Source organism: Artemia sp. Qi Xiang Cuo, chromosome 6, assembly GCF_049724085.1.
Source record: "Artemia sp. Qi Xiang Cuo chromosome 6, ASM4972408v1, whole genome shotgun sequence".
Lineage (NCBI taxonomy): Eukaryota > Metazoa > Arthropoda > Branchiopoda > Anostraca > Artemiidae > Artemia > Artemia sp. Qi Xiang Cuo.
The window spans coordinates 17,228,681-17,242,188 of record NC_142799.1 but is presented as its reverse complement, the minus strand read 5'-3'; the positions used below and the strand labels follow the sequence as shown (position 1 = coordinate 17,242,188).

Here is a 13,508-nt window from a genome sequence, read left to right as displayed (position 1 = left end):
CCATGGCCAGAATGTCACAAACAAACTATTCTATTCTTTAAATTAATTAACATTTCTCTCTAAATACGAGTATAGCACAAGTATTTTTTCTGCTAAGTATTATTTTTCTTTTACTATAATTAATTTTTAAAAACTTTCTGAAAAAGAAGTTTTTCAAAGAAAAATAAATGACATTTTAAATTTAAGACCAGCAGATACGAATTCCTGTTAAAATTCAAACTCAAAACGACCAGAAATTACTATTAAAGAATAAACGAAACCCAAAACGAACAGAAATTAAATGAACAATCATAGTAAAAAACATACAAAAAGTAATAATATAAATGAATAAATAAATCTTAAAGCGAGTAATGTTTAAATTGAATATGCAGATCAAGCTTAAAACAGAAAAGAAATGTTTTGCTATTGAATTATTCATGAAACCCAAAACAAACAAAAATTAAATCAACAATCAACATAAACAAACATACAATAGATACTAATATACATGAATACATAAATCTTAAAACGACTGAAACTTAGATTGAATATGCAAATTAAGCTTGAGACGAACAAAAATTACTACAAGCAAGAGTTTGGGTATCACCTCCTTCTCTAACCGTAAAAGTCTAAAACCAACTGCGTCATTGGCGCTTTGCTGAAAACTATATTTGTCTTGAACAGTCTTGGAAAGTATAAACAGAATCAAATTGAATATTTGACATATAATGATGTTAATTGTTGAAAGATCCATCAGTTCATGATTTTATTTCGCGGTAATTCCATCTCAATGTTTAGTGATTTAAGAGCTAGAAAAGAAAATATTTGTATCATAATTCCTTTTCAGTGAAGTGCCAATAACCCAGTAGGCCTTAGGTTTTTACAATTAAGGAAGGGGGCAGTATCCAAACTATTTTTTGTAGTGAAACTATTTTCGTCTTTAACACTCTTAGAAATAACTAATAAATTAAAGTCAATATTTGATGTATACTAATATTAATTGCGGAAAGCTCATCAGTTCAAACTTTTACTGTAATTTTAATGTTTATTTTCAATATGAAGTACAAAAGAAAATACTTGTAATATAATCCATTTCCAGTACAGTGCAAGTGATGCAGTAGGTTTTAGACTTCTGCAATGAGAGAAGGACGCAGTACTCGAACTCATGTATGCAGTGATTTTTGTTCGTTTTGAGCTCGATTTTCATATTCAATTTAAGTTTCACTCGTTTTAAGATTTATTTATTTATTTATATTAGTATCTATTGTATGTTTGTTTACATTAATTGTTTATTTAACTTCTGTTCATTTTGGGTTTAATTTATACTACAATAGCAACATAATTTTTCCGTTTTATGCTTGATTTGCATATTCAATTTAAGCATTACTCGCTTTAAGATTTATTTGTTCACTTATATTATTACTTGTTGCCTGTTTTTTTCTGTGATTTTTTAGTTGATTTCTGTTCGTTTTGGGTTTCATTTATTCTTTAATAGTAATTTCTGGTCGTTTTGAGTCTGAATTTTAACAGGCATTTGTATCTGCTGATCCTAAGTATGAAATGGCCTGTACTTTTCTTTGAAAAACTTCTTTTTCAGAAAGTTTTTTTTTTATAAATTTTTGTTCGTTTTTGATTGCAAAAAGTTTCAAGTTTTTAAAAATTCCTTATTTCAAAGAAACAAAAGTAACCTTATTTCTAAACATCAAATGTTCATCAAAGTATCAAACCAGTATCAGAGTAACAATGTCAAAGTACAAAAAAATAACAAAGTAAAGAAAGCATCAAAGTAAAGAAGGTATCAAAGTAGCAATAAGCAACTTGCATAAATTACAGTATTTGCACCGTAAATCAGAGTTGCCACGTAAATCAATAAATCCAAGTATTGAAGTAAACAATGTATCAAAGCAACAATAAACAAGCTCCGTAACTCAGAGCCATTTCTCAAGGGGTCGAAGGTGGGGAGTGTAACCCCGGAAGCATAATTATTTGGCATTTGAACTTTTTGAACAAAATGGCAATTTCAAAATTTTGACCGGATATCCTTTGAAAAAGTGGGGCGTGGGCTAGTTGCCCATTGATGACTCTTAACTCTTAAAAAGAACTAGAAATTTCAATTTCCGATCAAATGAGCCCCCTTCAAAGTTAATACGACCACTCCTTTCAAAATAATTTTATATACTATAATAGAAGCCTTATATGCTAACGATAAGCTGCTAGTATAACTTACAACCCTTTCCCCCAGGGCTGGGGGGGATTCAAACCCGAAACCGTAGCTGTTTGACATTTGGACGATTTTGAACAAAATAGTTGACTCCTCCAATAACCCTACGATCGCTTTTGACGCTTAAACATTGAAATAGAACTTTCAATTTCCAATCAAATGAGCCCTCTTTGAAGTTTATACGAGCATTCCTTCCATAAGAGCCATATATACTCCCAGGATATAAATTACAACGTCTGCCCCCGGGCCCTGGGGATTTGTGTCGAAACTGGAGTTTTTGTTATCTGATGTTTGAGCTATTTGAAAAAAAAACGGCTATCTCAAAATTTTTATTGGTTGGGTCTGGGGAAAAAGGGAGCGAGGAGCGGGGTCTAGCTGCCCTCAGATCTCTTTTTATTTTTAAAAATTAAACTAGAACTTTCAATTTCCAATCAAATGAGCCCTCTTTGAAGTTTATACGAGCATCCCTTCCATAATAACCATATATTCCCCCAGGGCATAACTTACAACACCTGTACCCCGGGCCCGGGGGGCTTGTCTCGACACCAGAGTTTTGTTATTTGACCTTTGAACTATTTTTTACTAACTGACAAACTCAAAATTTTTATCTGATGCAATTGGGAAAAAAGGGCATGTGGGGGGGGGGCTAGTTGCCCTCTAATATCTTTTGACTATAAAAAGTGAACTATAACTTGTAATTTCCATCAAATGAGCTCTCTCTGAAGTTCTGAAGAGCATCCCTTCTATAAGAACCATATTTGCCCACATGGCAATACTTACAACGTCTGCCCCCAGACCATGGGGGCTTGTGTCGACCCCGGAGTCTTTGTTATATGATCTTTGAACTCTTTTTAACTGAATGGCTACCTCAAAATTTTTATCGGATGTATGTGGGGAAAAAGGGCGTGGGGAGGGGGCTAGTTGCCCTCCGATCACTTTTTACTCTTAAAATAGGGCTCTAGAACTCTCGATTTCCAATCGAATTAGCCCCCTTTGAAGTTTATAACGACAACCCCTTCTATATGAAGTGCTTCTGGGAAAAACAATAATAATAAATAATTCAACATTGGAGCCGTATGGCTTTTACTATAGGCAACGCTATAGCGTTGCCTCTGAGTAAGGTCAGGTATCACGAATGGGAACAAAATCAGATGCCGTCAAGGTTTTTTCGAGTTTTTGCTTTTTTAAATTTCATTTCCGAAAAAAAAATTATATTCCATTCCAAACTCGAAGGTGTATTAAAAGTGTCTGATATGAAGTGTGTATTTGAAGATTTGTATCGTTGTTTGGGTTTGCAAATGCAGAGTTAAATTTAACTCGTTTTACGTCAAATTGGCACATATGGGACGGACTATTGGAAAGAAGAGCAGTATGTTCCGTGATTCATATACTTTTGGCTCTATGCGTATCCTATGATCGTATTATACATACTCCTGTCTTTTGGTTTTAAGCTCAGAGTCAAAAATCGATATGAGCGTATATATCTTTATTTTAATATGCACACATACCTTTAGCTCAATATGCCACAAAAGATTCTTGACTTGAATCTCATGTTCCTTTAGTTCCTTTGTTCTGCTTCTTTGTTGAGATCACTGTATATACATTTAGATGTATAATTTATAATTTTATATATAATTTATATGCAGTGGTTGAGATCTAGTTTTTATTAGGCCAAATTTAGCCCGAAAAGTGAGACGAACTATTGGAAAAAAGAGCGGTCAAACATGTTCCGCAATTCATATAATTCTGGCTCGTCTGTGTATCGTATCATATCGCATCATAAACGCTCCTTTCTTTGGGTTTTATGTTTTTACTCGTAAGATGATATGTCTGCATTACTCTTTAAATTACTCTTTAAATATGCCATAGAAGATTCTTGACTTGAATCTCATTTTTCTATGTTCTGCTTCTTTGCTTAGCTCTATTTGCCGAATTGAGCGCAAATAGAGTGATGACAACAATGGATTAGTTTCGATAGGTCCCAATTTCCTAACCATCATCAATAAGTAAAATTAAATGAAAGAAGATTTGTCTCTGAACGTTGAACAGTTAAATAAAAAACAAGTTTTCAACCAGGGGCGTGATTTGCTATGGGGTAGGGGGGTAACTGCCCCCTCCAGACCTTAGTTTGCCCCCTTGACTTTGGTTTGTCCCCCAGCTGAAATTTAGTTTCTGCAAAAAATCTTGTCAATAGTAAGATAATCCTGCATAATCCAAGCATCCAGAGAAACGGATCAGTTTTCTTGGTACTTATGTGTTATAATACACACTCGAGAAGTGAAGTTTGGTGAATGCTAATGAAATAAAACCAAATATGATAAAATACAGTACTTTTGTAAGAAAACTATGAAAACTATAACAAAGAATTATGGAATGGGGGCCGCCAAGAGCGCATTATATTAAATACTTAACCTAAATTAAACTAACCTAACCAAAATATCAACTAAATATTTAATTAAAATATAGCTATAATGTAGTTACCCTCCGAGCCGAAGCTAATTGTCTGGTATAAACACCGTGAAAACCGGGTATTGTCTCGTGTTCACAATAAAAGTTCTCGAGTGTGTATTATATAACACATAAGTACCTTTTTCTTTAGTATATATTTGCCATTATGGTACTGTATTGCTTATTTTTCATTTTTCACTGTCATTTTCTCTTATTTTCGGAAAATTGGCTCCAACTTTGCCCCCCCCCCTCTCCCAGGATTCTGACAAAATTACGCTACTGTTTTCAAGTGAAAGTAAGCAACATCAAAACTTAAAATGAACAGAAATTATTACGTATACGAGGGAGTTGCCCCCTCCTCAATAACTCACTCTTTATGTTAAAGCTGTTTTAGAACTTTAAAAGAAACTTGTTATTCTAATTAAACCGCCCTTGTGTTTCAAAAGTCGTTCTTAAGGAATTGGGACGAAAATTCAAACTTTAGCGTAAAAAGCGGGGTATTGAGGAGGGAGCAATCCCAACATACAACTAATACTTTCTGTTTGTTTAAGTTTTGATGTTGCTCCGTTTTGATGTTATCTGTTTTTTAGAGTTTCGGTTGCTATTTAGCCGCATCAATCCTTATTTACAGTTCGTTACCATGAACTGTTTGACAATAGCAAGAAAGCGGATATTTCGTTGAAGAAAGACTACTTTTGAAAATGGTATGCTTAAAATTTATCTCCAATCATACGAATTAATAATGAAATTTATGTTATAAGTAATGATATTTAGTTATGTCAATTTGGTTTTGGTCATATTTATGTAGACATTCATCGTATTTTTTGTTTACACGTTTGTTTTTCCCTTTCTTAGCTATGATCAGGAAGCCCCTCCACCTCGCCTAAGATCAAACTCAACAGACTTCATTGGGAACGGATTAAAAAGTCAAAGCAAGACAGTTTTAAACCAAGATATATATTCGAACGCTTCAACTGAATTCATAAACCACATCAACAGCTACGTACCAAACAAACCTCTTGAACAAATTAAGGTATTTTTGTCTAGTTTTATTTTTATTATTAGTGTATGGCTACTAGAAGAGAATAGAAAATGCAAAGTAGGAAAAACGAAGAATAAAACAAGAGGAAAGAAAAACGATAAAACTAACAACGAGGACAATTTTTAGCCAATGAGTCTCGAAACAAAGCAGATGCTTGGGCAAGGACTTCCGCCAAATGGTCTTTATTGCTCAAACAAATATAAAAACATAAATTAAAAAATATAAAATATAAAACAATATAAATGAAAAAAAGGAAGGAAAAAAGAGAAGGCAGTAACCTTATTATAACGAAAGTTCTTAAAATTGTCAGTAGCCCTACTTTTATTTGTGGTACTTATTTTAGTTTTAAGTTGGACGCTTGTGTTAGTGAACAATTAGAAAAGAGTAAATAATTCAATTGTTTGGAATAAATTTTAAAGATAATAGTTTTATTTTTAAGCGAATAAGTATTTGACTCTTATTGTTACTGAAGTTACCAGTTAAAAATTAGCTGCCTAAGAAAATATGCGTTAATTGTCAAAAATGAAGGGCTCATTGAAAATAGAGACAATTTTGATAACGATTTAGGCTACCAGTTTTATTTATAAATAATATTTACTTTATTTATTAAGGGAATTTTTTCGGAAAAGGGAGAGTTTTCTGCTGAAGGCAGGTTTTCAGTAAAATAAAAATCTTCTTGGATATGGATAAGAAAAGACCGACTTCACAAATTCTCGTCTCGACTAGCGTTTTGGAATAGCAATGACATTAAAAAGCAAAATCAAATATTCCCTTAAACCTTAACGCTAAAAGGGAGATACGTTTTTCGTAAGATGAATTTCTTTGATTTAATTTTTATTTTTAAACTTCTTTCCACCATTTTTACTACTTCCTGAAGATCACTGGTAATTTCAATTAGAAAGTTGAACTAGGGAGCTCGAATGTTGTAGTCAGGACTAGAAACTATATCTGAGTGTATCATAAAGCTGGCACTCAACAAATCCTTCGATAAGTAATTCCGTGTTTTGACCGTGAATCTTCAATCAGTGTGAATCGTAACAAATTCCTTTGCATAGTATTATAATGGAAATATAATCGAATCATTGGGAGATATGATGTCCTCAGGACATTCTGAAAAGCTTTTTAATAAAAAAAAAAAAATAAAAAAAAAAAAAAAAAAATTAATTAAAAATGTGATTTCTAGTTTGGCACTCATGAAGGAATAGACAGTAACTGTCGTGGTCGCACGGAACTAGAATTCAAGATTTACGTTCAATAAACAGTTTTACTCGAAGGATTTGGTGAGTTTCAGCTTTGCCCAAATTTATTTTTTGTGAATCTCTTTTGGTCACTCGCTCTAGGAACATCTTCACAATCAAATCTGAAATTCTTGGCAATTTTTTCCGAACTATTTCTTTCTTAAAAAATCTATTAGCAAAACCAAAATAGCTTGGTCTTTTGTAAACCATCCTATGGTATTACAATCCATATAGCAGTGTAAGATGCCTCTGCTTCTATGGAAAATACCTTTCTTACAAGACATATTTACATCAATGCCATTTGTGGTGCTAATTCACCATTTCCGGTGCATTTTCATGGCTCATTTTACCTTTTTTCTTGTAGTAACCCTTTACCAAAATGTGACACTTTGTTTGAGGGGCACTGTTTGCTAGCTCTGTCAAAAATTTGATCCTAACCATAGAAGGGACGCTTACATCGTATTTTTACTTAAATAAGGGAAAAGGACCATACCCACCAATCCTGTCATAGAGCTTGATTGGGGTGTGCGTGTAACGCGACTCTTCTTTAACTCAACCCCGTTCAACTCAGCCCATTTAACTCAAGCCTCGTTTATATCAACACCGTTTCGACTCAGCCCCCACTTTATTCAGCCTAGGTTTAACTCAACCACCGAATGGAGCTCGTCCGGAATGATGCAGACCATGTCTGCTAACCACGTACCTCTGGATACAGGGTTTCACCTAACTAAACATTCCGATCAGGGTGGCCTCAACCTCGTGAGGTGGGTGGAGCCCACCGCAGGATTCTCAGTATCCAGGTAAATCCTGGCTTTAATCAGAATCCAGGCCTAGGGTTGGTTGGGCTTGCAACCCTCTACCCGAGACCCATTGCAACGAACAGCTTAGCAACTGCCTCGGATGACCAACCTTCTTTTCTCCCATCACGACCCTTGCTTGCCCCTGGACTGAGAAATGACCAGCGTTTGAATATTCTTGACCAAGGTGGCCTCCGAATTGCCACCTGGAATGTATTGACATTAAATTTTCCCGGAGCTAATACGCTTCTGGCGACGGAACCGAAGTGATTCAACATCTCTATTGCTAGAATAACAGAAACCCACCTAGTCGGGAATGGAAATGATCCCATAGGTGAGGGATACCACCTTCTCTGGTCTGGCAGACAACCACCAGAAGAAATGGAGTCGGACTAGTTATTAACAAATCCAAGAAGTGTCTACTGTCATTCACTCCCGTCTCGGATAGAATCGCTAATGCTCGACTCAATCACAAGCAAGGAAAAATGACGGTCCTTGTTTGTTATGCCCCGAAAAACGAAGCTGACACCGAAATAAAGGAAACTTTCTACTCTGCCTTAACGAATGAATCGTCTAAGATATCCCCGCACGATATTGTCATTCTCCTGAATGACCTTAATGCAACTGTGAGCGACAACCACAACTTATGGTGACAAGTCATTGGACCAGTTAATCCTGGATCCCCTAAATGACAATGGTCTAAGGCTCCTACAACTCTGCAGCATGCACAACCTTGTGATTACGAATACCAAGTTTGCAAGGAAGGACATTCACAAATATACATGGTACAGCAACGACGGCCACACCAAAAAAATGATCGACTACATCATCATGTCACAGAGATGGAGGTCTTCGATCAGTAACTGCAGGATGTATAGGGCAGCTGAGATTGGCAACACTGACCATCGCCTCGTCGTTGCTAACATGCGACTAAGGCTCAAAGCCCAGCGCTCAGAACCAAGACCAGTCAAGATCGATGTATCTCGCCTCTGCGATCAGAAGATACGGTCGAAATATGCCATTGATGTCTCGAACCGCTTCGACGCACTCCTGCTATTTGAAAGTTGTGAAAATGCATGGCTCTCGTTAAAAAAGAATGTCCTGGAATCAGTGACAGCAAACGTTGGACGGAAAAAGGGTGCTTATAAAGCGTGGATTCAGTCGGATACGCTTGACGTCATAGAGCAGAGACGCAAGGCGAGGTTACTCGGTGACACGCCAACTTATAGAAGCCTTAATGGTGTCCGCGACAAACTGATACAGCGAGACAAGAAGCTGTTTGAGGAAAGGAAGGCACATGGGCTAGAGGATGCTGCCAAGAAAGGTGACGCTGGCAGTCTCTATAAGCATCTCCGTGATCTAACAGGCGACGTAGCCCCCTCGGTTGCATCTGTTGTCTCTGCAGATGGCCAGCCGCTCGATGACGAAGCTGCCCAGGTCAGTCGATGGAAAGACCACTTCTCGGGCCTCCTCAACGCCGAAGCCGTAGCGCAGACTGACCAGGAACTCATCAGCCTAGCCGCCAACACTCAGGAACTGCTAACAAGTGACACAGAAACTCCTTTCTTGTCATCAGAAATCTACACAGCAGTAAAACGTTTGAAGAACAACAAAGCGGCAGGCGTATGTGGAATATCTGCTGAGCTCCTGAAGTATGCCGGACCGGCGATGCTACAATGGCTCCATATGCTGTTTTCTGTGGTTTGGCGCACAGAATGGATCCCGAAGGACAGGCGAGCTGGTATAATCCTGCCCTTATGGAAGAGAAAGGGAAGCAAGAGCGTCTGTTCAAACTACAGAGGCATAACGCTACTTTCAGTGCCCGGAAAGCTTTTTGCTATGACCCTGCTGGATAGATGCATGAGTATCCTCAGAAGAAAGAGGAGAGTCCAGCAGGCAGGGCTTATGCCCAGGAGATCCACTGTCGAACAAATTTTTACCATGCGCCAGTTAATTGAGAAGACGAAGGAATTCAGGAGAAAAACATATCTAGCCTTTGTGGACGTCAAGGCTGCGTTTGACTCGGTGGATCGCAACTCACTCTGGCTGATGCTTCGATCAACTGGTCTACCCGACAAATACTGCAAGTTGTTTGAAAAAATTTACGAAGAGACCGTGCGTTGCGTCCAACTCAACGGCAAACGGAGCACGACATTCGGCATCAAAACCGGTGTACGACAAGGGTGTGCAACTGCCCCGGAACTGTTCAATTGCGTGATAGACCATGTCATGACACGAACAACAAATCGCCTGCTCTTTGGTCTGCAGTTTAGAGATCGCGTTCTGACGGACGCTGACTTCGCAGATGATCTTGGTGTCGTTGCTGACTCGATCGACCAGTTGACTGACGCTCTGGAAGTCCTGCAGGAAATGGCAGCAAAAGTAGGGCTGAAAATAAACTGGCTTAAGACGAAGATAATGGCAATTGACCCCCGGAGCCCAGTCTCGCCCCCTGAGAACATAACTGTTTGCAGAGCTCCTGTTGAAGTTGTAAAGAACTTCACTTATCTTGGCTCCGTGCTGTCTAATGACGGTTCTATAGAGAAAGAGGTGTGCAGCCGAGTTTCAAAAGCCTCGTCTATCGTCGGAAGGCTCAACAATCTCTGGAGAATGCCGCATATATCTAGGCATACGAAGGTATTTATAATGCATTCGTAAGTTTAGTCCTCTATGCAGCGGAAACCTGACCTCTCAAATCAACAATCCTCGGCACGATCGACGTCGGCAAGACGAAACAGCTCCGCCAGATTAAGGGACTCCGGTAGTACAAATTTATAAGCAACACAAGGTTGCTCTCACTCACCTTCCAAGTGCCATTCTCCGTCCAAATAGCGCACCGCACTCTCAGATGGTTTGGACACCTCCTGCGTATGCCGACGACAACCCCAGCCCGAATAGTCTTCGATTTTTACGCTAAATCTCATGGCTGGTCTCGCCCGAGGTGCAGACCTCAGACAAGGTGGAAGGATAGCCTCAACAAATTCCTTGAGATAGCTAGCATTGCTATCGACGAGGCCCCACTAGTATCAGAATACCGGTCAGCCTGGAGGAGCAGAGTTGCGACGCTCTCTAAGCCGCCCCTAACGCGGCAGGAGCCTTAAGTCAAGTAAGTCACCGTTTAATTCAGCCCTATCCAACTAAACTCCTATCAAATTCGACCCCATGTGACTTCACCCCCGTTCAACTCAATCCCCATGCAACTCGAGATTCATAGTTTTGTGCTCTTTCCAAATAACTTGTTCGCTTTTCTGAAAATGAAACCCCCCCCCCCCCTTCCTTGATGGTCCCAGATATAGTCCTAATAATATACTTGTCTGCTGTTTTCTATCTCATAATACCTCAAGTCTCCTTTGTTAAGCAGTTTTCTTGACCCTGTTGAAAATGTGGTCGCATTCTTGACCCTGTGAAAACTTTCCACCAAGATATTTCGATACAAATTTGGATAGGAATGCTATTTGAAATAATATAAAAATGGCTATAACAATGGAAGGAAAATGATAATCTGATTAATAGAAACATGCCGCAATCATACAGTAAGAATATTACAAGTAAATAAGCTATAAAGTAAGAACACTTTTTTTTTTTTTATCTTTTTTTAATATATATCCTAGTTTTATATATGGGACCACAAGAGGGGGAGGGGGGCACATTGTCTGAAAAACAACTGTGATATTTGCAAAGAACCAAAAATTAGGAGTAAAATCGTATCATTTTTACTTTTCAGACATGTTTTCTTAGGTTGGGGTCAACCACGTCAAATTTACCCATCCCGAATTAAACCTAACCTAATTTGTTTTAGGGGTTGACTTGAATTTAGGCTGAGTTAAATGGGGACTGAGATGCATAGGGGTTCGAGTTAAATGGGGTTTGATTTAAATAGGGGTGAGCCGAACGATGTTTGGGTTGAATGGGCCTCAGCTAAACAAGTGATGAGCTGCATGGGAACTCTTGATTGGCTATTAACAATCCTAGACGGTCATACTTCTTGCCCATCTCATAGACATATTTAAAAACGTATTATAAACTGGGTAGGCTTTTGATGCTTAACGTAAAAATATTACTCAAAATAAAAAGCGATGTGTATCTTGTGACTACGTCTTAGAATCGGTTGAAAATTGGTCCTGACCAATTAAGGCCTGAATTCTGGTCTCATTAGCTTTCTAAGGAAACCGTAAACATTCTGAAATTGTATGGATACATTACCTACCAATATTCCCGTATATTGAGTAAGTGGTGGCCATTAGACTTCCACTATAGTTCTCCTAAGAGCAAATTATTATTTCCAAAATCATAGGCAGTGCGCTAGCGCTGCCTAAGTAAAGAACGATGTGGCCACAATGTGTTTTTTTTCATTCTTCGACAGGCACTTGGTATTGAAGTTGTCGTAGAAACTTCGAAAAGGGCTCATTCGATTGGACATTGGGATGGCTAGTGCCCTTTTTAATAGTAGAAACTGATTGGAGGGCAACTAGCCCTCCCCCTCCACGCCAGTCATTCCCCAAAACACCTCCAATCAAAATTTTGAGATAGCCATTTTGTTCAGCGTAGTTGATTTCCAGATAGAAAATATCCTTTTGAGGAGGACACTCCCCCACAACCCTCGGGGCAAGTGTTTTAAGTTATGCACTGAGGGCATATAAGAACAATGTTGGCACAATATACCATATATTATTTTGTTACTTTAGAGAAGGGCACTTCATATGGAGGGGGTAGTCGTAGAGACTTCAAAAGGGGCTCATTCGATTGGAAATCGAGAGTTCTAGAACCCCTTTTAATAGTCGAAAGTGATTAGAGGGCAACTAGCCCCCCCCCCCCCCCATCATTCCCCCAAGCACATCCAATCAAAATTTTGAGATAGATATTTTCTTCAGCGTAGTTGATTTTCGGATAGAAAATGTGTTTTTGAGGAGGGCACTCCACCACAAACCTCAGTGCAAGGGTTTTAAGTTAGGACCTAGGGCAATTATAGTTTTTTCTACAGAGTGTTGTCGTTAAAACCTCAAAAAATGCTATCTCAATTTTATGTTTAAAGTTTTAGTACTTTTTTTAATGATCGAAAGTGTATGAGGGGCACCTATCCTCCCCCCCCACACAGAATATCGTGGGAGGGCTCATTGGAACGGAAATTAATAGTTCTAGTGCCCTTTTTAAGTGACCAAAGACAATGGAGGGCAACTAGGCCCCCTCCCACGCTCATTTTTTTCCCAAAGTCACCCGATCAAAATTTTGAGATAGCCATTTTGATCAGCATGGTCGAAAATATGATAAAAATGTCTTTTAGGATGACTTGATCCCCCAAAGTCCCCAGGGGGAGGGCTGAAAGTTATGAACTTTACTCAATGTTAACATATAGTATTGGTTATTGGGAAGTATACAGACTTTTTCAGAGGAGATTTTTTCTGGTAGGTGGGGAAGGAAGGTGGGGGACGGAGCGGGTCGGGGGCGATATGGAAGGATCTTTCCATGAAGGAAGTTTTCATGGGGGAAGGAACATTGCTATGAAGGGGGCGCCGGATTTCCCAGCATTATTAAAGAAAAAGATCAGGAATTAAATAAAAAAAAACAAGTTTTTCAACTGATAAACTGATTGTGATTAAGAGGTCATTTTTAAAGAACTGGAAAAAAAAATTCGAACTATAGTTTAAAGAGCAGGGTCTTGACTAGGGGGTGAACCCCCTAATATACGTGTTAAAAATTTATGAATATAGAAGTTCTTTACGTAAGTTATTTCTAAGTTACGTATATTTATTACTAATAAAAACGTTCGTAAATAAAATTAAACA

At 38.2% G+C, this 13,508-nt stretch overlaps 1 protein-coding gene across 2 annotated transcripts in view; it reads left to right on the top strand.

Annotated features, from left to right (window-relative positions):
* The window catches only part of LOC148950926 (calcium release-activated calcium channel protein 1-like), a 154,610-nt gene that overhangs the window by 11,297 nt on the left and 129,805 nt on the right, over positions 1 to 13,508 (top strand). For both annotated transcript variants that reach the window (XM_089090070.1, XM_089090069.1), the window contains exon 2: positions 5,504 to 5,681. In XM_089090070.1, coding sequence (XP_088946196.1) covers positions 5,504 to 5,681 — 178 coding nt within the window. The remainder of the gene's footprint in view (positions 1 to 5,503; positions 5,682 to 13,508) is intronic.